This window comes from Jaculus jaculus, chromosome 5, assembly GCF_020740685.1.
Source record: "Jaculus jaculus isolate mJacJac1 chromosome 5, mJacJac1.mat.Y.cur, whole genome shotgun sequence".
Lineage (NCBI taxonomy): Eukaryota > Metazoa > Chordata > Mammalia > Rodentia > Dipodidae > Jaculus > Jaculus jaculus.
Genome location: NC_059106.1, coordinates 77,590,031 through 77,615,394, shown reverse-complemented (window position 1 = coordinate 77,615,394; position 25,364 = coordinate 77,590,031). Strand labels below are relative to the sequence as shown.

The following is a 25,364-nucleotide window of genomic DNA, read 5'->3' as shown; positions in this document are numbered from 1 at the left end:
GCTAGGGCCTCTTGTCGCAGAAAAAGAAATCCAGATACATATGGCACTTTGTGCATCTGGCTCTACGTGAGTACTGGGGAAACAAACCCAGGCTGGCGTGCTTTGCAAGCAAGCATCTTAAAACTGCTGAGCAACCACCCCCCACAGGCCTTGTTTGTTTGTTTTTTTAATAGATAGAACAGGTAAAAATTTTATTCATTTATTTAAATTCTTCTAAAACATTAAAGCCTATTGGCTTACTGAATTACAGCTTTCAGCAGTGAGTTAAGATCACAATAAAGAATACACGGTAGCTTCAGCCTTAATAAAACCCAACACATGGGCTGGAGAGATGGCTTAGTGGTTAAGTGCTTGCCTGTCAAGCCTAAGGACCCCAGTTTGAGGCTTGATTCCCCAGGACCCACGTTAGCCAGATGCACAAGGGGCACACGTATCTGGAGGTCCTTTGCAGTGGCTAGAGGCCCTGGCGTGCCCATTCTCTATCTATCTATCAGCCTCTTTCTCTGTCTGTTGCTCTCAAATAAAAAAAAGAAAAAGAAAAAAGAAACAATACAGAAGAGCCAGGAGTGGTGGCACACGCCTTTAATCCCAGCACTAGAGAGGCAGAGGTAGGAAGATTGCCATGAGTTCGAGGCCATCCAGTGATAGTGAATTCCAGGTCAGCCTGGGCTAGAGTGAGACCCTACCTCAAGGGGGGTGAGGGGGAAGAATGGAATAAAAACCAATACAGAAAACAAAGGTCCATTTCCGTAAAATGACATTTATTTAGATGAGATACACATTAAGTTTATTTAAAGAGCTAAAATTTGAGCCAGACATGGTGGCGTACACCTTTAATCCCGGCACTCGGGAGGCAGAGGTAGGACGATCACTGTTGAGGTTGAGGCAACCCTGAGACTACATAGTGAATTTCAGGTCAGCCTGATCTAGAGTGAGACTCTAGCTCAAGAAAAACAAAACAAAACAAAACAAAAAATTCTTATGACTCCAAAAACTTCACTAGAATTATAATGGACAAAAGAATGTACTAACTTAAATATTCAAGGTCAACTCAAATCCAGGAGTCCCTCATTTCAGTGACAGAGGAGAACTGCGTTGGGTAATAGATGGATTAAGATCTAAACAGAAGCTGGGCATGGTGGTAGAACGATTTTAATCCTAGCACTCAAAAGGCTGAGGTAGGAGAATTACCTTGAGTTCGAGGCCACAGGATCCACCTTCAGGTGGCCCCGAACCCAAGGCAATCCTCCCACCTCAGCGTCCCGAGTGCTGGAATTAAAGGTGTGCACCACCTCACTTGGCTTGGTTCTTTCTTCTTTAGTATAATAGATTGTTCATTCAACCTAATAATGTACTTATAAGACAGGATGGTGTTTTATAAAAATCTGGTTTTATAACTCTATGTAAAAATTTATTTATTATCTTGGTAGTGCTAGGGATTGACTGTGGGGACCGTGGGCATGCTGCATGATAGTCAAGCTCCCTGCTACTGAGCTATACCCTCCAGCTCTTGTTTGTTTGTTTTTGACAGGTTGGTATTGAACTCCTTATGGAACCCAGGCTGGTTATGAATTCACAATTCTCCTGCCTGCGCTTCCTAACTGCTGAGGTTAAAGGTGTGCACCGTCATGCCTGTCTTATCTGCTAACTTTCTACTGTACTACACCTCCTTTTTTTTTGGTTTCAATTGTTGTCTCTTCCCACAAATTCCCAAGTATGATCCCTAAAAACATGAGTATTCCTACTGTTTGGTTAGAGGTGAATTTATTACAGCAGTCCTCAAGCTTGTTGATGTCTACTATGTAAATGTGGTGAGCCAGATGGGCTCCTACCACTACCAGAGCAATGTTGCAGGGGGCAGTCTGATCACTGTTCACAAGTATCAGGCTCAGAGCCCCCAGCATGGTGACTCTGAAGCTGCTGAGCCACTGCTTGGTATTCTCTCTGAACAGCAGTGCCATGGACTTCAGACCAATCAGAGCTTCATCTTTTTTTTGTCCTGATGGGCACAAATTATATCATAAAACAGTCTTCATATAACTCCAAAAAATAAAGAGACCGGCATACAGTCTGATCACTGGAACCCTTGATAGCAGACCATGCAAGTAATGGTCCCCAATTAAACATCAGGTCTAAGGCTAACTGAGGTCAAAATATGATTCTTTTCATGAGTGGGCAGGTGATGACAAGAAAGATGATGTTTCCAGATCCATACTGTAGTAATTCAGACATGGGACACTCAGGGCTAAGGATCAACTGCCCGCCCTCACAGTGAAAGACAAAGGAATGAAAGGTGGAAACGTCTCCGGCAGCTATGGGACAATTTGCTGTTCTCCTAACCTATGGCCTTGTCCAGCCACGTGAGCAGCAAGTAGGGCTACAAGGGGAGGCCACCCAGCTCACCACAGCTGCAGCCAACAGGCTGAGCGCACACTTCCTTGGCACCTGCAATTGCCAAGCCCCAGTTTGGGCTGCCCACATAGGGGCTATGGCCCAAAGGCCCCAGGCAAACCCCACTCCTTGCAAGTCCGGCACTGTCAAAACGTTAGTTGTCTTTTGCTTTTTTAAGTTGTTGACAAGATTATTCTAAAATACATACATTAACAGCCATGACCCAGACTATCGAACCAAGTTTAAGCATTCACACTTCCTAATTTCAAAACTTACTACATTCACAGTAATCAAGACAGTATGATGGCAGCATAGGTGCAGACATTTAGAACAGAACTAACCTTACATAGAAATAAGCTCAAATACTTGGTCTCCCACAAGCTAGCAATGCTGGTTGGGGGGGGGGGGAGTTCTTTTCAAATAAGAGCACTGAAAAAACTGATATTGTGCCATCTAACTTACATCACATATATTTATTCAAAATGGATCAAAAATCTAAACATAGCCGGGCATGGTGGCGCACACCTTTAATCCCAGCACTCAGGAGGCAGATGTAGGAGGATCACCATGAGTTCGAGGCCACCCTGAGACTTCATAGTGAATTCCAGGTCAGCCTGAGCTAGAGTGACACTCTACCTCGAAAAACCAAAGGGAAAAAAAAATCTAAACATAAAGGTTAAAAACATAAAACTCTTAAAAGAGATAAATGTGGGCTGGAAAAATGGCTTAGTAGTTAAGGCGTCTACCTGCAAGGCCAAAGGATCCAGGTATGAATCCCCAGGACCCATATAAGCCAGATGCACAAGGTGGCACATGAGTCTGGAGTTTGTCTGTAGTGGCTAGAGGCCCAGGTGTGCCAATTCTGTCTCTCAATTAAATAAATAATAATTTTTTTAATGAACTTGGAGCTGGAGAAATGTTAAGGCACTTGCCTGCAAAGCCAAAGGACCTAGGTAGGGTCAATTCTCTGGCACCCATGTAAGCCAGATGCACAAGGTGGCACATGTGCCTGGAGTTCATCTGCAGCTGCTGAATGCCCTGGCTGAAGTGTCTTTATATTCTTTCTCTCTCTCTCTCTCAAATTAAAAAAAAATGAACTTGGTAGCTGTGATGGTTAATCTCTATTGTCAACTTGACAAGATCTATTCTCACTGATGAAACAAACCTCTGATCATGTCGATGAGGAAGCTTCTAGAGTAATTTTTGATGTGGGGGAATCCAAAGTATGGGTGGTACCATTCTATGGGTGGAGGTCCTGGACTGCTAAAAAGAAGAAAACAAGCAGTGTTGGACCCACCCTCCCTCCTTCCCTCTCCCCCCGCCCCCACCCTTTCTCTGCCCTGATTGTGGAAGCAAGCCTTTCACTCTGGTCTCCATGACTTCTCCATCTTGACAGACTATAGCCTCAAACTGTGAGCCAAAATAAATCCTTCCTTCCTTAATTTGTTTGATCAGGTGTTCCATCACAGCAGTGAGGAAAGTAAGGCAGTGGCGGTGATGGTTGAACCATTTTACAAATAATAAAACTACTCAATTATGCATTTTGAAATAAAAGTAAATTTCATGGTAGATAAGCTATTTCTAAACAAAACGTATATTTGTGAGGGTGGGCAGAGGGCTCAATGAGCCACATGCTTACCAGGTAAGCATGAGTCTCTTAGTTTCAACTTCCAGCACATACTTGAAATGTGAGATACGGCTGCACACTCCTGTAATCTCAGGGATGGGAGATTGGAGATACATCCCTCAGGATGGCTGGCTGGCTAGTTAGGACAGCTAAACTACAGAGCTCTGGGTTCAGTGAGACACATTGTCTCCAATGAATAAATTTAAAGTGTGACAGAGGAAGATGCCCAAAGTGGATGCCTGGCCTTTACACACGTTATGTGTGTGTGCATAGAAGAAAAAGGAAGCAAAGATCTCTAACTATTATAGGTTATAAAATTCCCAGGTCAACTGTCACAAGGCAAAGTTAGTAATACTGCCCAGAAGGAATTCAAATCTCATAATTTCTAGTTGATCCCTAAGCTTTCCTTCGGAGCACATTAATCTTCAGTTAACCGTACTTAAAAGTCATTACTGCCGGGCATGGTGGTGCACTTCTTTAATCCCAGCATTTGGGAGGCAGAGGTAAGAGGATCGCCACAAGTTCGAGGCCACCCTGAGAATACATAGTGAATTCCAGGTCAGCCTGAGCCAGAGTGAGACCCTACCTCAAAAAATCAAAAAAAAAAAAAACAAAAAGTCATTACTGTCACAGTCAATTTCTCACTATAAGAATGACAAAATTCTCCTAAATTCAAAGTAAATGTGAATCAATGTCACAAAGTATAAAATAGAGCTGGGGTGACAACTATGGTTGGTAAAGCACTTGTTGCAGGAGCATGAGTTAGGATCCCCAGCAGCCATGTAAATGTCAGGTGAGTGTGGTACAGGTCTGTAATCCCAATAATCCCATCAGAAAACAAGGCACAGAATCCCCAGGTAATGCTGCCTAACTGAACTAGCTGAATCAGTAAGGTCTGTATTCAAGTGAGAGACCTTGTTTCAGTAAACATGGTAGAAAGCTATCGAGGATGACGCCCAACTTCCAACCTCTGGCCTTCTCATGTACACACACACACACACACACAAACACACACACACACACACACACACACACGCACACACTTCTTTTTTAAAAAAATTGTTTATGAGAGAGAGAGAGAGAGAGATGGGGAGGGATGTAGGATATGAGTGTGCCAGGACCTCCAGCAGCTATAAATGAACTCCAGATGCATGCTCCACCTTGTGCATCTGGCTTACGTGGGTCCTGGGGAATCGAACCTGGGTCCTTTGGTTTTGCAGACAGGCGCCTTAACTGCTAAGCCATTTTTCCAGCCCACATTTATCTCTTTTAAGAGCTTTATGGTTTTAACCTCCAAGCCATCTCTCCAGCCCCATACTTACTTCTTCTAATTACTTTGTTGCATGGTAAGCTCCAGGATCTCAAGAGCAACGATGATGCAAGAAATCTGAAACTTAATCAGGTTTACAAGGTTGTTGAACACTAAGGAGATCAGCAGTGTGCTTAATACCTTCTTATACTAAATACCCACAGGCACGTTTTGTGTCCGAACCAGGCAGGAACAACACACAAGCTCTAATGCTATCGCATCAATGCAACAATTTGAATCCTTTTCACCAATACACACACACACACACACACACACACACACACACACACAAAAGGAAATTGTAGGGTTAAAATATTTAATTGCTGGGCTGGAGAGATGACTTGGTAGTTAAGGTGCTTGCCTGCAAAGATAAAGGACCAAGGTTCAATTCCACAGGGCCCACGTAAGCCAGATCCAGGTGGTGCATGTGTCTGGAGTTTATTTGCTGAGGCTGGAGGACCTGGTGCACCCATTCTCTTTCTCTACCTCTTCTATCAAATAAATAAATAAAAATAAAATATTTTTAAGCTGTTTAAAATATAAAAGCCTCCTCTTACTGACTGGCCCTAAGCAGAATAAGCACGAAGAAAACGATACTGAATCACACTGCTGTCCTACATTTGGGATCACAAGATAAGATAATTCCTGAAAATCACCAAAAAAAAAAAGTGGGATGAAGGAAGGACACGAATAACCTGTACGGGTATCTTACTTTCCAGGCCAAGGGCAATGTCTTCAAATTTCTCAAAGTGGGAATACCCTGAAAACCTAGGGGTCTATGTCCAGAAAAAAATGTTTTCAGAATGACATAAAAACCTTTTTCAGTTAAAAAAAAAAAAAACCTACAAAATCAACATGTTTATCTCTTAGAAGAGACAAATATAAATCTTTGTGACGTGGATTGAGTTCTGTAGAGATGGCTACAAGCCTAAAATGAAAGAAATGTCAAGGATCATGTTAAACTAAAAGAAAACAAATTGACATGAAAAAATAGTAGGAGGTGAACAAAAATTTTCTTCAACATATTTCTTTAAATGATGGCATTTTTCTGGGCGTGGTGTACACCTTTAATCCCAGTACTTGGGAGGCTGTCATAGAAGGATCATCATGACTTCGAGGCTACCCTGCAACTACATAGCAAATTCCAAGTCAGCCTAGACTACAGTGAGACCCTACTTCCAAAAGAAAAAAAATTTTTTTTAATTTTATTTATTTATTTTTATTTATTTATTTTTATTTATTTATTTGAGAGCGACAGACACAGAGAGAAAGACAGATAGAGGGAGAGAAAGAATGGGCGCGCCAGGGCTTCCAGCCTCTGCAAACGAACTCCAGACACGTGCGCCCCCTTATGCATCTGGCTAACGTGGGACCTGGGGAACCAAGCCTCGAACCGGGGTCCTTAGGCTTCACAGGCAAGCACTTAACCACTAAGCCATCTCTCCAGGCCCCCCCAAAAATTTTTTAAGATGGCATTTAAAGAAAATAAATTCTAGGGCTGGTGAAATGGCTTAATGGTTAAGGCATCTGCCAGGACCCACGTAAGCCAGATGCACAAGAGGACGCATGCATCTGGAGTTTGTTTGGAATGGGCAGAGGCCCTGGTGCGCCCATTCTCTCTGCCTCTTCCCCCAGCCCCACCCTTCTCTCTCTCTCAAACAAACAAATAAATATTTTTTTAAAAAGAAATAAAATAAATTATAGAGCTGGACAGATGATGGCTCACTGATTAAGGCGCTTGCCTGCAAAGCCTAAGAAGCTGGGCCCAATTCCCCAGTATCTACATAAAGCCAGATGCACAAGGTGGTGCATACATCGGGAGGTTTTTTGCAGTGGCTGGAGGCCCTGGCGCATCCATTCTCTCTCGTTCTCTCTCTCTCCCTCTCTCTTTATCTATCTGCCACTTTCTGGAAGGGAAGAAAGGGAAAGAGGGAAGAAATTTTTTAAAAAAAATCTAAAGTGGCATTTATGTTGTAAGTAAAAACCAAAAAGAAAAGTGTAAGTACATACATAGAAATACATGTTTGTTACAGTTTGAATTTGAAATATCCTTTAAGGCTCATGTTTTGAACACTTATTCCCAACTGTTGGTGCTGTTTGGGAAGGCAGTGGAACTTTAGGAGGTGGGGCCTAGCTGGTGGAAGTAGATCACTAGTTGCAGGCCTCTGAAGATCACCCAACTCCTGATGCCTGCCTCTCTAGCTGCTTTCTGTATCACCATGATAGCACAGCCTCTGCGACATTAACTAAGCTGCTCTGACATGCTTACCCTACCATCATGGACTGAGCCCTCTAAAATTATGAGACAAAATAATTATTTCCTACTTCAAGTTGTTTCTGTCAGATATTATGATCATAATGACATGAAAGTAAATAATACACAATATATCGTTATAAGATTATTACATCTGTGAAAGAGGTGCTGAGATAGAGGTACTAACAAGGTATGAGTAGGAGTGGTAGAACATCTTCAAGTAGACTGCTATGTCAATGATAACAGTTAAACTCTACAATAACTAGCTTAAAAATTAGTTTAAAAAAAAAAAGCAAGCTAAGAACAGCAGAAGAAAATAAACAGATGCCTACAAACTATGCTTAACCCCAAGGGTTCCAGAAATGAAGCAACATAAGAACCAAAAGAAAAGAACTATATTACATATTAAAAAAAAAAAACAAACCAAAAAAAAACTATGGGCTGAAGAGATGGCTCCACAGTTAAGGCACTTGACTGTGAAGACCAACAACCCAAGTTCAAATCCCCAGTACCCATGTAAAGTCAGATACACAAAGTGGTACATGCATCTGGAGTCCATTTGCAGCAGCTGGAGACCCTGCCACACCCATTCTCTGTCTCTCTTCTCTCTCTCTCTCTCCTTGAAGATAATAAACAAAATAAATAAATAACACAACTATATTAAAGTCTACATGCTCTAATTAGAAGGCAGACTGTGCCAGGTGTGGTGATGCACACCTTTAATCTCAGCACTCAGGAGTCAGAGGTAGGAAGGTCACTGTGGGTTCAAGGCCAGCCTGAGATTACATAGTGAATTCCAGGTCAGCCTGGGCTACAGTGAGACATTACCACAAAGAAAAAATAAAATAAATAATAAAAAAGAAGGTGGCAGATTGTTAAAGCCAGGAGTGGTGGCACATACCTATAATTCTTTCAGTCTGGTGGAAGACTGGAGTTCAAGGCCAACCTAGGCTATACCTAGGCCTATCTTAGTATGACATATTAAAACCCTGTCTCCAAAAACTACAGGCAGCCTGGAGTGGTTGTGAACTCCTTTAATCCCAGCAGAGGTAGGCAGAGTTCAAGGCTAGCCTGGGACCAAAGGATGAGCGCCAGGTCAACCCAAGATAGAATGTGATTCTATCTTAAAAAAAAAAAAAGCCAGGCATGGTGGTGCACACCTTTAATCCCAGCACTAGGGAGGCAGGAGGATCGCCATGAGTTCAAGGTCACCCTGAGACTACATAGTGAATTCCAGGTCATCCTGGGCTAGAGTGAAACCCTACCTCGAAAAAACACAAACAAACAAACAAAAAAACTAAAGGCAGGGGCAGATTATTAAAACATCAAGACCATGCTGAAGAGATGGCTCGGCAGTTTAAAGTACTTGATTACAAAGTCTGACAGCTAGGGTTCAAGTCCCCCGTACCAATACAAAGTGGCACCTGTGTCTGGGTGTTAGTACACTTGCAGTGGCAGGAGGCCTTGGGGCACCCATACTCTCTGTCTTGTCTGTCTCTCAGAAGGGGAAGAGGAAGAGGAAAAGGAAAGGAGAAAACAAAGAAAAGAAAGCAATAGCAAGCAGCTGGATGTGGTGGCTCATGCCTACAATACCAATCCCAAGCACAGAGAAAAGGATGAGTACAAGATCAAAGCAAGTCTGGGCTCCTAAGTTCCAGACCAGCCAGGGGTACACAGCAAGACTCTCAAAAACACAAAACCAAAAACAACAAAAAAGCGGGAGCCAATAGGCACTTACTGGTTACAAAGGATACACTTTATTTTTTAAAATATATTTATTTATTTGTGAGCAGAGAAAGAGATAAGATAGAAAGAAAGGGGCAGAGAAGAATGGATGCAGCAGGGCCTCTAGCCACTACAAATGAACTCCTGATGCATTTGCCAGTTTGTGCATCTAGCTTTACGTGGGAGCTAGGGATAAACCCTGAGACAGCAGGCTTTGCTAGCAAGCACCTTTAACTGTTGAGCCATCTCCTACTCCCTAAAGACATACTTTAAATACAGAGATATTTGTAGACAAAAAGGAAAATGTTGGGAAGAGAAGCAGCAAGATGTAGCTTAAAGAAACTTGGATCTATGAATTATCAGAGGAAGTAAGCTCCAGAACAGATTGCTTTTTTTGTTTTGCTTTGCAACAAGGTTTCATGTAAAACAGTCTGCCTCAAGCTCACTATGTAGCTAAGAATGAACTTTAACTTTTGAACCTCCTGCTGCTGCCTCCCTAGTGCATCACCACAATTGGTTTATGGTAATGGAGATCAAACCCAGGGCCTCCAGCTATTAAGAACTCCAACCAGGGCTGGAGAGATGGCTAAACAGTTAAGGTGCATGCCTGCAAAGCCTAAGGATTTGTGGTCAACTCACCAGGTCCTACATATAAGCCAGACACACAGAGATGCAAACGTGTAAGGTTGCACATGTGCCCAAGGAGTTCTATTGCAGTGGGCTGAAGGCCCCTGTGTGCCAATTCTCTCTCCCCCCACCCGTGTCTCTCTCTCTCTCATAAAAAACAAAAATAAGAACTCCAACCAACCAAGTTATATCTCTGTCCTGCCCCTTGTTTTGAGTCTCCTTAGCCCAGGGTGGTCTGGCATTCATTGTGTAACCCAGACTGACCTCCAACTTGTGGCAATAATCCTGCATCAGCTTCCCAAGTGCTAGGATTACAGATGTGCATCACCATGCCCACCTAAGACAAAGAGCATTTAAGAAATTAAGAAGGAGTCAGGAGTGTAATTCACTGGTTCAGTTCTTGTCTAGCCTGCCCTGGGTTAGGTCCCTAGTATAGTGAAACTATTTCATAATGATGATGAACAATTCAACAAGAAAATATGCCACACACAAACATTAACCTAAAATGGATCATGAACCTAAATATGAAACATAAAATTTATGAAAAAAACAGATAAACAATCTTTGACACTAGTTTCTTTCCTGGGTGGCATATAAGTCATTGATTAGTAAATTAAAAATGGATACATTTTAAAAAATGGATAAGTTAAGCCACGCATGGTGGCGCACACCTTTGATCCCAGCACTTGGGAGGCAGAGGTAGGAGGATTACTTTGAGTCTGAGGCCACCCTGAGACTCCATAGTGAATTCCATGTCAGTCTGGGCTAGAGTGAGACCCTACCTCGAAAAAACAAAACAAAAAAGGATAAATATTTCATCAAAACTTAAAATTTGTATTATTTTTAAGACATTAAGAAAAGACGTGTGCAGGGCTAGGGAGATAGGCACTTAAGTGGGCAAAGTGCTTGCCTGGCAAGCATGAAGACCTAAATTTAATCCTCAGAATCCATGTAAAGATGACAGTGGTAGCTGGGCATGGTGGTACATGCCTTTAATCCCAGCACTTAGGAGGCAGAGGTAGGAGGATCAGTGTGAGTTCAAGGCTACCCTGAGACTACATAGTGAATACCACCAGGTTAGCCTGAGCTAGAGCGAGACCCTACCTTGGAAGACAAAAAAAAAAGGGGGGGAGGGGTGAGGGTAGTGGCAGACACTCAGCACTGGGAAGACAGAGACAGGAAGATCCTTGGGGCTCTCTAGCTAGCAAGTCTAGCCTAACTGGTGAACTCCAGGCCAATGAGAGACCTTGTATCAAATAAAACTGAACAGCATTCTAAAGATAACTCTGTCTCAAAGAAGGTGAACACCACTACTGAGATGATATCCAAAGTTGTCTTCTATCCTCTACACACCCATACACACAAAAACGCATACACACACAGAAAGACAAATGCAGGGCTGGAGGAATGGCTTAGCTATTAAAGTACTTGCCTGAAAAGCCAAAGGACCCAGGTTCGATTCCTCAGGATTCACGTAAGCCAGATGCACAAGGCAGCGTGTGAATCTGGAGTTCGTTTGCAGTGGCTAGAGACCCTGGCATATAATGTATGTGTATACAGCATAGTAATGACAATTTTTCTATTTTAAAAATTGTACTTGAATGGAATTTCAAAGGGGAAAGTGGGGGAGGGGAATTACCATGGGATTTTTTTTATAATCATGGAAAATGCTAATAAAAATTAAAAAGAAAATTTTTTAAAAAAATGTACTTTAAAAGAACCTTCAGGGGCTGGAGAGATGGCTTAGCGGTTAAGCGCTTGCCTGTGAAGCCACAGGATCCTGGTTCTAGGCTTCATTCCCCAGGACCCACATTAGCCAGATGCACAAGGGGGCGCATGCGTCTGGAGTTCCTTTGCAATGGCTGGAAGCCCTGGCGCACCCATTCTGCCCCCTCCCTCTCTCTCTCTGCCTCTTTCTCTCTCTGTCACTCTAAAGTAAATAAATAAAACTAAACAAAAAAATTTAAAAGAAAATTCAGAAGACAGGAATGAAAGAAAAAATGGTGAAAAACAATGTTAACTAGAACTAAGCAAATTAAAGTCATGAGATATGAGGTAAGACGATTGCAGTGAGTTTGAGGCCACTCTGAGACTACAATACATAGTGAATTTCAGGTCAGCCTGAACTAGAGCTAGACTCTATCTGGAAAAACAAAACAAACAAACAAAAAACTAATAATGAATTATTATGTGTTGCCATGAGAAAGAAAAATAGCATAAGCATTTGGGAAAAAGGATGGCCATTTCTTATATCTTTCACTTACTCTCTCACTCAACAATATACCTTGTTCAGGTAAACTGAAAGTTAGATGTTCATAGAAAACATATACAAGAATTTCCTGGGAGTTTTGCACAACTGCCCCAAGCTGAAAAGACCGTGAATGTCCACAAACAAATAAATGGATAAATATTTCTAAGAGATAACAACTACTAGGTAAGAGAGCATTAAAACACTGTACTAAGTGAACAAGGTATGCATGCATGTGTGTGTGTGTGTGTGTGTGTGTATGTGTGTACACATACACACACACACATACATATATACTGAATGGTCCCAGTTCTGGAAGCTCCACTAAATGAAGTTTACAAGAAAATCTAGTTTATCTATACTCAAAAGTCACTTCTAACCCCTCTCCCCGCAGGTAAGGTCTCACTCTATAGCCCAGGCTGACCTGGAATTTACTATGTAGTCTCAGGCAGGCCTCAAACTCAATGATCCTCCTACCTCTACCTCTTTAAGGGCTGAGATTAAAAGGGTGCACCAGCAACCTGGATTCAAAGGTCATTCCTAAAGCTGCAGTTTAACCACAGACTTCATGAAGAAACAAGATAATGTATGTAAAAGAGCTCTGAATTCTATGAAGAAAAATGTATTATTTGCAATTATTATATGCTATTATTCATTCATGCCAACAATTCTGGTGGAGTAAGTGAACGCTCTCTAAATATCACAAAATGGGATTCCACAGTTTTCACTTCTTCTTCCAAAAGGTAATTAGCTACAAACTTCAAATTTTCCTAAGATAAAGATTAATTCTAAAGGTGGAAAACAAAAAACTACAGAAGAGTTTGAGGCTAGCCTGGGATACAGGTGGCTTCCAGGTCAGCCTGGACAACAGTGAAGACTTATCTCAAACAATAGCAGGAAACCTCAGGTGTGATGGTGCTAGCAGAATTGCCATGAGTTCAAGACCAGCCTGGGACCACTTAATGAATTCCAGGTCAGACTAGACTAGAGTGAGATCCTACCTTGTGGGGGAAAAGAAAGTTGTTATTTGGTTAGGTATAAATAATCCCAAGAGGCTAACTAATAATATCATACTCTACGAGTATAGTTCATATCATAGGTAGGTAGGTAGTCATTCCAAAAGGCTGTCTATGAATTTTGTGTTTTAACTAACCCCAATGCCCAGTATATATGCCCATTTGTAAAATGAATCATAAACTATTCTCTGCTCTTGCTTAAACTCTTAATGCAACCTATTTCAAGAACTTCAGACACTGTACCAGATCCTTTTGTCTCTGACTTTCCTGGCTTTAATAAATCTTTTCTTTCCCTCTCTTAGTTTATATTTGGCCATTCATCTTCTCCAGTAAAATCTTAAGGCACTATTACTATTTGCATGTACCACAGATAAAGCAACCATACTTCTCAGTTCAGTTCTGGCTTATGCTTGTTGTCTCAGTATGATTAAGAATAACATCTTATTTCATTCTCAAGAGTTTCTACTTGGAGCAGCTGAGCCACCCACCTCTGACCACAAAAAGAGACCAAACAGTAGGCACTGAAGGACAAGTGGTTTGGCTGGATAGTTGGCTGAGTGCATGTATAAACTATTCCAATACCAGCTAAGGTCCCTGAAATGCTGTTCTTAAACAGCTTCAGGTTTTTGTCGCTTTTAAATATTTTAATTATAAAATAAAGCAAATGATGCCTAAGAAATAGGTAAGCAATTATCTCTAATTAGTGGATTAAAATATGCAGTGAGTATATTGATTATAATAAATGATTCTTCAGGGCTGGAGAGATGACTCAGTTAAAAGTACTTGTTTCAGCCAGGCGGGCGTGGTGGTGCACGCCTTTAATCCCAGCACTCAGAAGGCAGAGGTAGGAGAATCGCTGAGAGTTAGAGGCCACCCTGAGACTACACAGTGAATTCCAGGTCAGCCTGAGCCAAAGTGAGACCCTACCTTGAAACCCTCCCCCCCAAAAAAGTACTTGCTTCAGGCTGGAGAGATGATTTAGTGGTTAAGGTAATTGCCAATAAAGCCAGAGGACCCAGGTTCAACTCCCCAGGACCCACATAAGCCAGATGAACAAGGGGTGCACGCATATGGAGTTCATTTGCAGTGGCTGGAGGTCCTGGCACACCCATTCTCTCTCTTTCTCTCTCTCTCTCTCTCTCTCTCTCAAATAAAAATAAAATTTTTGTTTGTTTTTTTCCTTAGATAAGGTCTCATTATAGCTCAGGTTGACCTGGAATTCACTCTGTAGTCTCAGGGTGTTCTCGTACTCACAGCGATCCTCCTACCTGTGCCTCCAGAGTGCTGGGGTTAAAGATGCGCGACACTATGCCCAACAATAAAATATTTTTTTTTAAGTACTTGTTTGTAAAGCCTGATTGCCCAGGAACCACCAAAAGTCAGGTACACAAAGTAGCACATGTATCTGGACTTTGAGTTTGTTTTCAGTGCCAGGAGAACCTGGCATACCCAAACTCACTCAGTCTCTCTCAAATATATAATTAAAAATAAATGAGGTGGGCTGGAGAGATGGCTTAGCAGTTAAGGCACTTGCCTGAAAAGCCTAAGGACCCAGGTTTGACTCTCCCAGATGCACAAGGAAAACACAAGCACTCAAGGTCATGCATATACACAAGGTGGCGCATACATCTGGAGTTCAACTGCAGTGGCTAGAGCCCTGGTGTGCTAATTCTCTCATAAAAATAAATGAATGAATGAACCAACGATTTCTGTAAATGTTAACAACATATGTCATATTAAGTGACTTTACTTTTAGATTAACCTTAGCCTGATCATTTTTGAAGTTGAAGATGAGGTTTTACTGTATCATATTGGATTTGTAAAAGACATACTGCTCACCTATCTTTAACATATAATCCACTCAAAGAGCACCTTAGTATGACTTATTTTAGTTTCGTATTTCAGTATTTGTCAATTATTTAGTCCAAGCCTGAAAGAAAAGAATGTAATGAACTTATGACTATCAAGACCTCACATATCCTTCAAATGACCATCAAACTGTGGCAAATCCATATGGTCAAATATATGCAGTAAAATGGGACAAACTGTTGCTACACATAACACCACTGATTTCTGAATGCACTATTAAAAAATAAAAGTGGACTGAAAATACCACCTATTGACATTCTGAAAAAGCCAGAATCATAAGAAAGAAAACAGATCAGTAGTTGTCAGGGCCTCAGAAAAGGGAAGGAGCTAACTAACTCCAAAAGACAGTATTTTGGAAAACAGTTGGTTCTATTATCTTGATCACAGTAATGGCTGCACTGTGTGCTTGTCAAAATTACTAGAATAATATACCAAAGAGTAAACTTGACCATTTACAATTTTAAAAAGTTCATTTGGACTGGGAAGATGGCTCAGCAGTTAAAGTCATTTGCTTGCAAAACCTGCCAGCCAGGTTTGATTCCCCAGATGCATAAAGTGGTGCATACATCTAGAGATTATTTGCAGTAGCAAGAAACCCTGGCACACCCATATTCATATTCATTCTCTCTCTCTCTCTCTCTCAAATAAATACAACAAAAATATTTTTCATGTTAGTTTTCTTAAGAAGACACTGTATGAGCAGATAAAAGGCAAAGCTGAATCTAAAAGGGCTCTAAACTGTGGTAAAATGTCAGGACCCTAAGCCACTACTTCTTTGATTCTATTGCATTACCTAGCCCTCACCTCTACCTAATCAGTCTTTCAAACCTTCTGAATGCCAAAGATCATCCTTACTTTGCTTTTATTTTTTTAACAGTAAGGGTCTGCTGGGTATGCTGGTAGAAGAGTTTAATCCTAGTACTCGGGCAGCAGAGGTAGGAGGACTGAAGTGAACTGGAGGCCACCCTTGGTTTCAGTGAGGCCCTTAGGGGGAAACAAACAAACAAACAAAAATAAACAAATGAATAAATAAATAAATACATGGTAAGGGTCTATGTATATGTAGCCCAGTCTATCCTCAAACTTGTGACCTTCCTGCCATAGCCACCTAAGTGCCAGGACTACAAGTATGTGCTACCCTGCCAGCTATGCTCGGCTTTTATACCTTTGTTTGTCTAAAGGTTGATCTGACACTCATCTGACCTTTTGGCCTTGACATTGACTTACTAGTACCAATCCATTTCTTTACGCTTTGGACCTCGTGTATATCAATTTCCTTAATTCCTGGTCCTATACAAACTTCATCTGACTTCTACTTCATCTAACCTTGATTACGACCTCTTCTAGAGAAGAGGTAATAGTTTTATACTTCAGTATCTGTCAATTATCTAGTCCAAGCCTAAAAGAAGAGAATGTGCTAGTCAAATGAGTGTATGGTGATCAAGAACCCACTTATTAATTTTACCTACTACAGAGTACAGCAATTTTATTGACGTAATGCTTGAGAAATGGGAAACTCTAAAGCCTCTCCTAGGCACTTATACCGTTGAGTTTTACTGCAATAAATTTGATTGTTTTCCAACCAAACTCCACTATCCTTAAGTCCTACTGTAAGATACCAATAAGCAATCAACTTCTTCCTCTTAAAAGCGTATGTAGACTGTTAAATTACTCTAACCTTCCTTCTTCAAGATAAATAACTGGTTCCTTCAAATCTTTTCATCACTTTATGCTATACTTTTTTCATATTTTATTTATTCAAGAGAGGAAGAAAGAGAGGGGCAGATAGACAGAATGGGTACACTAGGGCCTCTAGCCATTACAAACTAACTCCAGATGCAAGTGTCATCTCGTGCATTTGGCTTTACGTGGGTACTAGGGAATTGAACACAGGTCCTTAGGCTTTGTAGGCAAGCGGCTTAACTACTGGAACATCTGTTCATCCCTTAATGTTGTATTTTATGTTCTCTTAAATCTCTACAGTTTCTCTACATCTTGTTAAAGTAAAGCACAATGTTACCAAAAAACTCTCCTTTGAAAAGCATGTAATGAGCTGTTATGGGTCCTTTAACTAAGCCAGGGGACAGAAACAACAAAATACCAACCAAAACAACAACAAAAAACCCCATCATCTTTAAGCAGTGTCTATCCTTACCAACCAAGAGATTGCAACCTTCACAGGCATTGTGCCTTTACAACATTCCATTCTCAGGCAAAAAAGAACTTTTGCCCACCACAACCAAAAGAAAGCTCCTCTTACTATAAATTAGTTGTATTAAATGCCCCAGTGGGGTCAAACTTCTTACTCATCATCTCAGTTCTATTAGTCCACTGTTCGATATTATTGACACTATTGTTGGTACTACTACCTATAATCCCTTATATCCTTTCATGTTATTTTTCTGAACTAGAGAAAAAGGAACAAGGCTGAAGAAAGATTAAGATGGGCATTTGAAAAGGATAGAAATCTTTCTAAAAACTAAATTGGGTTATAATTTTTTTCATTATGCAAGCCAAATATTTACCTTTAAAATAATTATGAAGCATGTGAGAATTAAGGACTTACATAAAAGTTGTAAATCAAGAACTCAAACAAAAATACAGAAAACAGAACTAATGAGAAGAGAAATAAAAGACACTATTTTAAAAATAGATAAACAGTGTGAGATACATGAAGAAAGGGTTTTAACTGACAGAGAAAAAATATTCCCCTCAAGAGGATAATTATAGAGGCATAATAAATTTTGTTTCTTTTTAATAGCTAAAATGTGGCTGCTTGAAGTGAGTGCCAGAAGAGTATAGAGAAAAAATGGACTTCAGACTATCAGTACAAAATATGAAGAAAGACTTCTTACATGAAGGATTGAGTAAGAAAGAAAGAGTCACACAAAGACATCTGTTATTCAACAACAGAGTTCAAGTCCAGATTAGTCATTATTGTATCTTTCTGGTAACACAAACACAGGAAGTCATACCTTGGAAATACAGAAAAGACATGTCTTTATCAGTTACTTCTACCTCATGGACCTATGGGTCAAGGCCACAGCTAGCAAAAATGCTGAGAGTTTGGGTCAAGGCCACCCATGCCCCAAGCCAAAGCTACTCCCACCCCACCTTGGCTCAATGGTTCCTCCCACTGTGGTGAGGGTGGTTTTGGGAAAGCTCCTCAAGTGCAGGAAACACTGCAACACAAAAAGAAAGACAGATCATAAGTACCAAAACTTCACTGACATGTGGGCCTCCCCTCAAGGAAGACTGGTATCATGGAAAAGGCACTAAACTACAAATCAAGAAACCAAGCGTATTTCACCTTCTCAGCATTCATTTTAAGGCATGTGTTTAAGGCATAGTTCCAGATGACTTGGGGGACAGGAGAGGGACACTGGAGATACACACTGCTCTTAATGAACTAGCATAAGCCATAGTGACTGGTAGCTATCTCTGGTATCAACTAGCGTAAAACTGAAGCCAGAGACATTAGCAGAACTGGTGGCTGGAAAGAGACACTCATTATAACAAAATTTAAGGACCTTGTTCCAGTTCTCATGAAGTGTTCTTCCCCTTTAAGTTAGTTTACTCTGGCTTTCTGTGATTCTTAAGTCAGTCTGACCAATATAGCTGGATGCTAATTCCACACTGAGCCTGAACAAGTCACTCCCTGTTATTCGGCCTTAGTCATTTCTTTCTTAAAATGGGGGGACAATTAGGTTTCCGAAGTATTTTTAAAGCACTGAAATTTTACTTTCATTATCTCATTTTAATATTAAATAACAATATAAAATTATTTTATCCACATAAATGTGTTATTTTTAAGATCAAATTCACAAAATCTACTTCTGATCACAATGAAAACAACAGTTACTAAAACCTCACTTTGAAACAAAAACTAAGTGTAACTTAGTAACTGTACTTTATAAAAACAAATTAAAGGGCTGGAGAAATGGCTTAGTGGTCAAGGCACTTGCCTGCAAAGCCAAAGGACCCAGGTTCGATTCCTGGGACCCATGTGAGCCAAATGCACAAGGGGGTACATGCGTCTGGAGTTCATTTGCAGTGGCTGGAGGCCCTGGCATGCCTGTTTTCTCTCTCTCCCCCCACCCTCCACCTATTTCTCTCTCCAAAAAAAAAAAGCCGGGCATGGTGGTGCACGCCTTTAATCCCAACACTGGGGAGGCAGAGGTAGGAGGATCGCTGAGAGTTCAAGGCCACCCTGAGACTACATAGTGAATTCCAGGTCAGCCTGAGCCAGAGTGAGACCCTACCTTGAAAAAACAAACAAACAAACAAAAAAATTAAAGATATTCACTATGACCATGAGAATATATTTATTAATATAAAACAGTAAAAACTAAGTTTTAATGTTTTGCAAGATTCAATTTATTGCTGTAATTTATTGTACGTTATTGAGACAAAACAATGACCAAAAAAAGTTGCAAAGAAAACCATGTTTTTTAACATCTGCCTTATTACCCCATGATACTAGTTAATAAAAGATGGAGGGAGCTGAGGAAATGGCTTTGCAGTAAGATGCTTGTGGTGGTGCATGCATCTGGAGTTTGTATGCAGTGGCAGGAGGCCCTGATGTGCCCATTCTCTCTCTCTCTCCTACCTTCCCTTCCCCCTTAAGTAAATAAATAATTTTTAAAACATTTTAAAAATAAGTAAGATAAAAGATGGGGAAATGTTTTCTCTTCTGTGAAAAAGGAGCATGACAGCAAAAGCTTCTTTATAATGGCTCTCCAGCAAGTTACAATTTGGTGTATAGTATGCATAATTCATCTGTGCTGGTTACTAAATTGTGGTGACTGTTTAAAACATTTAAAAGTTAGAGTATACATACTGGCATGTGCCTATAATTCCAGCCCTGCTGAGAAAGTAAGAGGTAGGGAACTACTGTTAAGTTTAGCCATACTGAGCTACATGTCAGGCCAGCCAGAACCAAAAGCAAGATTCAGCCTCAAAGTTAAATTAGAATCAAATGTTTATAAAGTTCTATTAGTGCCTTCACAGATTTCAAGTAATTTCTAAAGTCTTTAAAAGGTACTTTCAGCTTGATTCACATGCTTAAAGAATTGGAAATAAGAATGCTAAAAAAAATTCAAGTTCATTTTTCAATAAGCCTACTTCAAAGATAGAAAAAATTTCATTATCAATTCTTATTCACATTAGGTATGAACATGGGCAAGAGTAAAAAAATAAAAATAAAAACTATTATAATAACCTATTCAGTCTTATTGAGAATCTTTTGAGCATCAAATTCCAAAGAATGCTATAAAGCATTTATTACTTAGGAGTGTCTGCTCTAAGACAGAAATGAATCCATCTCTGATCTCAAGAAGTTAATAGTCTAACAAAGGATACAATATATTTATCAACAAGAGTGCCTTCTCAAGTGCTCAGCACTGAAGTATCTCAATCACACCTTCCATGGCTCAGGGTTCACTGCAGAAGAGGTGGCAGAAAGAATGTAAGAGCCAAAGGAAAGCAAGGAATCCTTACAACGTGCTCCCCAGACACAAAATGGCATGGACATCCATGACCTCACAGTGCCTAACAGTACCTACACAAGACCATTATAACAGGAAGAAAAGATCATGACATAAAAATAAAAGAGAGACTGATTGAGAGGGGAGGGGATATGATAGAGAGTGGGGTTTCAAAGGGGAAAGTGGGGGTAGGGAAGGAATTACCATGGGATATTGTTTACAATTAGGGAAGTTGTCAATAAAAAAAAGAAATTAAAAAAAGAGTGCCTCCTCAATGTCACCAGCCACTGTGCAAGCAACTGGGGCTAAACAGAACACAATACACATGATCCTCACCCTCATAAATTTAGACTTTAACTTAAGACCATTTGACCACTTGAAGGGGAAGAGAAAGGAGATAGACTGTATGATTAGTTAAATGTTTTCTGAAAGATTGCTGGCAACTTTGTGAAAGTTACTATAAATTATAAGTCCTGTGACAGATCAGGTAGAGCTACTAAAATGATGACAGGAGCTACAGAGAAGAATGCCATAGACAGAGGTAAAGTGGAGAGGGGGGAAAAATACAGCTCAATCTTAAAAGGCAAGCAACAGAATAAGACAAATACAGTAAAAGAGTATTGCGGTAAGACCGTATGAAAGATGTGTTTGCAAAACTTTAAGACACAATTCAGAGTGAGTCATGAGTGAGTTGAATCATGACTGAAATGATAGATTAGGAAAATGATTGTAAGGGACATTTTATAACAAAGAAAGTAAACATCTTCAGTACACTGAAGAGTACTTTCAAGCAGGGTGCTTATGTGATCAGACTTACATTTTAGAAATATTCTTCCAGGACGAGTTAGCCGAATACAAGAAGCCTAACCACTCAAACAAGAATGTCTCCTGCAAACAGGTACACCTGCCTTACAGTCCTAATCTAGTAATTTATGCTGACAACCAAGTATGATCCACCCTAGTAACCTGAACTGTAGAAATGAAGCAACTCTACCAAATTAAGACCACATTAGAGTTGGCATGGGTACTGAAACAAAACAATAAGGGAAATGGGAGACTCTATAGATGGAAAAAAAATTAAGACTGTGATGGTGGCAAGGAGATAAATGGAGTCAGGGAGAAAACAAAGTAGTAATAGAAACCATTTTATTTCAAGGTTAGAATACATTTCTGCTTGCCAATTCAAGTCCACTCTATTCTGTAATCACTAATAGACTAGAGGTCTTGGCAAGCAGCTCGAACACCAAATTAGATTCAATACACAAGACTTAAGAAAGCAACCAAGGACTCACTTAGAAAGATCTGACAGTAGTTAACAAGCTCTTACTGGCTTCTAAAAGCTTACCAAAAGAGCTCCTCATAACTGGCAGGTTCTTGAAGCATAACAAGCAAACCAGGGGTGAAGGAGTACTTGCCGTTTCACAAAGATATCTCATCAATGAACTATACAAGTCACTGATTCAAGCATGCCAAGACTTACAGAAGAATCCAACTGCTTCATTTTAAGGAAATGAATCCTACCTTTCCGGGGTCATCCTTGGATCTAGGCACTTTAAGGAAACATTTGTTCAGTGACAGATTATGTCGTATGGAATTCTGAAATTAAAGAAGAAAAGCCATTGGGTCAAATGGATTTTTTTTAATCTCATCTTTAAAAAACAAAATCAGAAACTTAAGTATTTCAATGCATTAGAATACGATCACACAATCACCTAATGCATAAGGCACTGGCTCCTATAAGACAACTACAAATGAAATTAACTTTCTTTGTTTTCAAGGCAGGGTCTTACTTTAGCCTGGGATGACTAGAACTCATTCTGTAGCCCAAGCCAGCCTCAAACTCATGCCCATCCTGGAATTTAATTTTTTAATTTATTTATCATATTTGAGAGAGAAAGGGAGAAATAGAATGAATGGGCACACCACGGCCTCTAACCTCTGCAAGCTAATGCCAAACACACGCACCTCCTTGTGCATCTGGCTTACATGGGTCCTAGGGAATCAAACCAGGATCCTTACGCATGGCAGCCCCTAGAATTAATTTTTAAATTAAGCTTCAAATTTGGGCCAAAAGAGATGGCTTAGTGTTTAAAGCACTTGTCTGCCATGCCTAAGGACTCATGTTCAACTCTCCAAGTCCCATATAAGCCAGATGTGTGACATGATGCAAGCATGCAATGTCACACATGCGCACTAGGTGGCACGTGCATGGAGTTCAAGTACAGTGGCTGGAGGCCCCAGAGTGCCAATTCTTTCCTAATTCTCTCATTAAAAGGGGGCTGGGGTGGCAATCTTTTGGTCTTGCCTAAACTAAATAAATAAATAAATAAGCTTCAAATTTAAGCCCTTCTGGCTTTCAAAATAGGCATTCTACAAAGGGATATAATTATCAGAAAAAACAAATTCTAGTAGATACTGTATTAATGAAACATATGTAGCATTTTAACTGAGAACTTTGAATGATACAGGAAGACACATGCTGAAGTATTAAATACCAAACACAAAACTATACTTTTATCATGGTTTTGTAGTTTTCAATTTATTTAGTCTTGGAAACAAATCAGAATGCAGCATTAGAAATTAGGTTAGTCTATGTAAGATTTCATAGGTGACAATGATTTTCTTCTTGTTTCACTGTCTTGCAAGGTCCAAAAGGTTTATAAGGTGCATGTATTACCATTTTAAAACCAGGTTTTTCATATGTTAAAAGGGAACAGGGGCTGGAGAGATGGCTTAGCGGTTAAGCGCTTGCCTGTGAAGCCTAAGGACCCCGGTTCAAGGCTCGATTCCCCAGGACCCACGTTAGCCAGATGCACAAGGGGGCGCACGCATCTGGAGTTCGTTTGCAGTGGCTAGAAGCCCTGGCGTGCCCATTCTCTCTCTCTCTCTCTACCTCTCTCTCTCTCTGTCACTCTCAATAAATAAAAATGAACAACAAAAAAAAAATTAAAAAAAATAAAATAAAAATAAAAAAAAAAGGGAACAGACTGGGAAAGAAGCTGGCTAGAATGCTCAAGGCCCTGGGTTCAATCCTCAACACAAGAAGAAAATGTTTAAAAATTCCATTGCTAAGGCTGGAGAAATGGCTTAGCGGTTAAAGCACTTGTCTGCAAAGCATAAGGACCCAGGTTCAATTCCCCATTATCCACGTAAAGTCAGATGCACAGGGTAGCACATGTGTCTGGAGTCCGTCTGCAGTGGCTAGAGGCCCTGGAGTGGTCATTCTCTCTCTCATTCTCTCTGTCTTTCTCACTCTCAAATAAATAATTTTTTTAAGTTTTAATTTTTAGTTTTTATTTATTTATTTGACAAAGGAGGAGGAGGGGGAGAAAGAGAGACAGACAGACAATGGGTGTACCAAGGCCTCCAGCCACTGCAAACAAACTTCCAGGTGTGTGTGCCTCCTTGTGCATCTGGCTAACGTAGGTGCTAGGGAATTGAACCTGGGTCCTTTGACTTTGCAGGCAAGTGCCTCAGCTGCTAAGCCATCCCTCCAGCCCAATAAAATAATTTTTTAAAGATGTACAGGGAATATATGCTGAAGCTTATCTTACTAGCAGAGTGTAAATTTATAATCTAAAACTGGGAGATGTTCTCTCTAGAACAGTGAGAAAACACTCTTTTTTTTCTTTGTTTAAATAATTCCTGTTATGGAGCTGTATTAGAGAGTTCAGGTTGCAAAGCAACCAACAAAACTACATTCCTAAGAACAAGACTATTCAATGGAACCTGGATGCACAAACTCTCTCACCTTTGGCAGAATACAAGAAAAAGCTGGATGTCCACAAGCAGGTCCTAAGAAATTTGCTAAAATTTTAAAAGGCCAAGCAAGCATTGGTCTACTGAGCCAATTCAGAGTACCAGGGGTCTCAGACACAAAGGAGTTCCACTCAGTCTCAAACTCTTCGCCATAAGCAGCCTCATGAGCTCACTAGAAAGACTGAACTAGGGCAGGAAAACTCTCCCTTACTGGTACAGCAACAGAAAAATGTAACTGTCAGAAGTAGCATAGTGAGAGGTCTACAAAGCCCACCTATATTCAATAGTTTTGTTTGTTTTTGTATTTCAAGGTAGGGTCTCACTCTAGCCCAAGTAAAACTGGAATTCACTATGTAGTCTCAGGTTGACCTCAAACTCATAGCAATCCTCCTACCTCTACCTCCCAAGTACTGAGATTAAAAGCATGTGCCACCATGCCCAGCTCCATAGAATTTTGAATCAATCAGTCTGTCTGTCTATCTTTCTTTCTTCCTTTGCAGAGGGAGGGGGCAAGTAAAGATTGGGGGTGGAGAAACAGCTCAGATGTTAAGGTGCTTGCTTGTAATTCCTGATGGCCCAGGTTCAATTCCCTAGTATCCATGTGAAGCCAGATACAAGGTAGCTCATACATCTGGAGTTCATTTGCAGAGACTGGAGAGCCTGGAACACCCATTCTGTCTCTTCTCTCTCTCTCACTCTGCTGGCATATAAATTCTAAAAATATTTTTTCAGAAGGGGAGCTAGAGAGATGGTTCCGTGGTTAAGGTGATTGCCGACAAAGCCTAATGACCTGGGTTTGATTCCTTAGTACACACATAAAGCCAGAAACACAAGGTGACCCATGCATCTGGAATTCTTTTGTAGTGTGGAGGTCCTCACACACTCACTCTCCCAGCCCCATCTCTATAGGCTTGCAAATAAATAAAATTATTTTTAAAAAAACAGAACTAAAAATGGCAAATAAACATCTATAAAGGTGCTCAGCATCTTTAGCTATCAGGGAAATGAAAGTTAAAACAACTTGGTGATTCCATCTCTTTCCAGTCAGAATAG

The 25,364-nt window shown here is 40.5% G+C and overlaps 1 protein-coding gene and 1 pseudogene across 5 annotated transcripts in view; both read right to left on the bottom strand.

Annotated features, from left to right (window-relative positions):
* Foxj3 (forkhead box J3) overlaps nt 1-25,364 on the bottom strand; it is a 131,552-nt gene that overhangs the window by 50,907 nt on the left and 55,281 nt on the right. For all 5 annotated transcript variants that reach the window (XM_045149446.1, XM_004670481.3, XM_045149447.1 and 2 more), the window contains one exon: nt 22,074-22,148. In XM_045149446.1, coding sequence (XP_045005381.1) covers nt 22,074-22,148 — 75 coding nt within the window. The remainder of the gene's footprint in view (nt 1-22,073; nt 22,149-25,364) is intronic.
* Nucleotides 1,653-21,935, bottom strand: LOC105944908 (annotated as a pseudogene).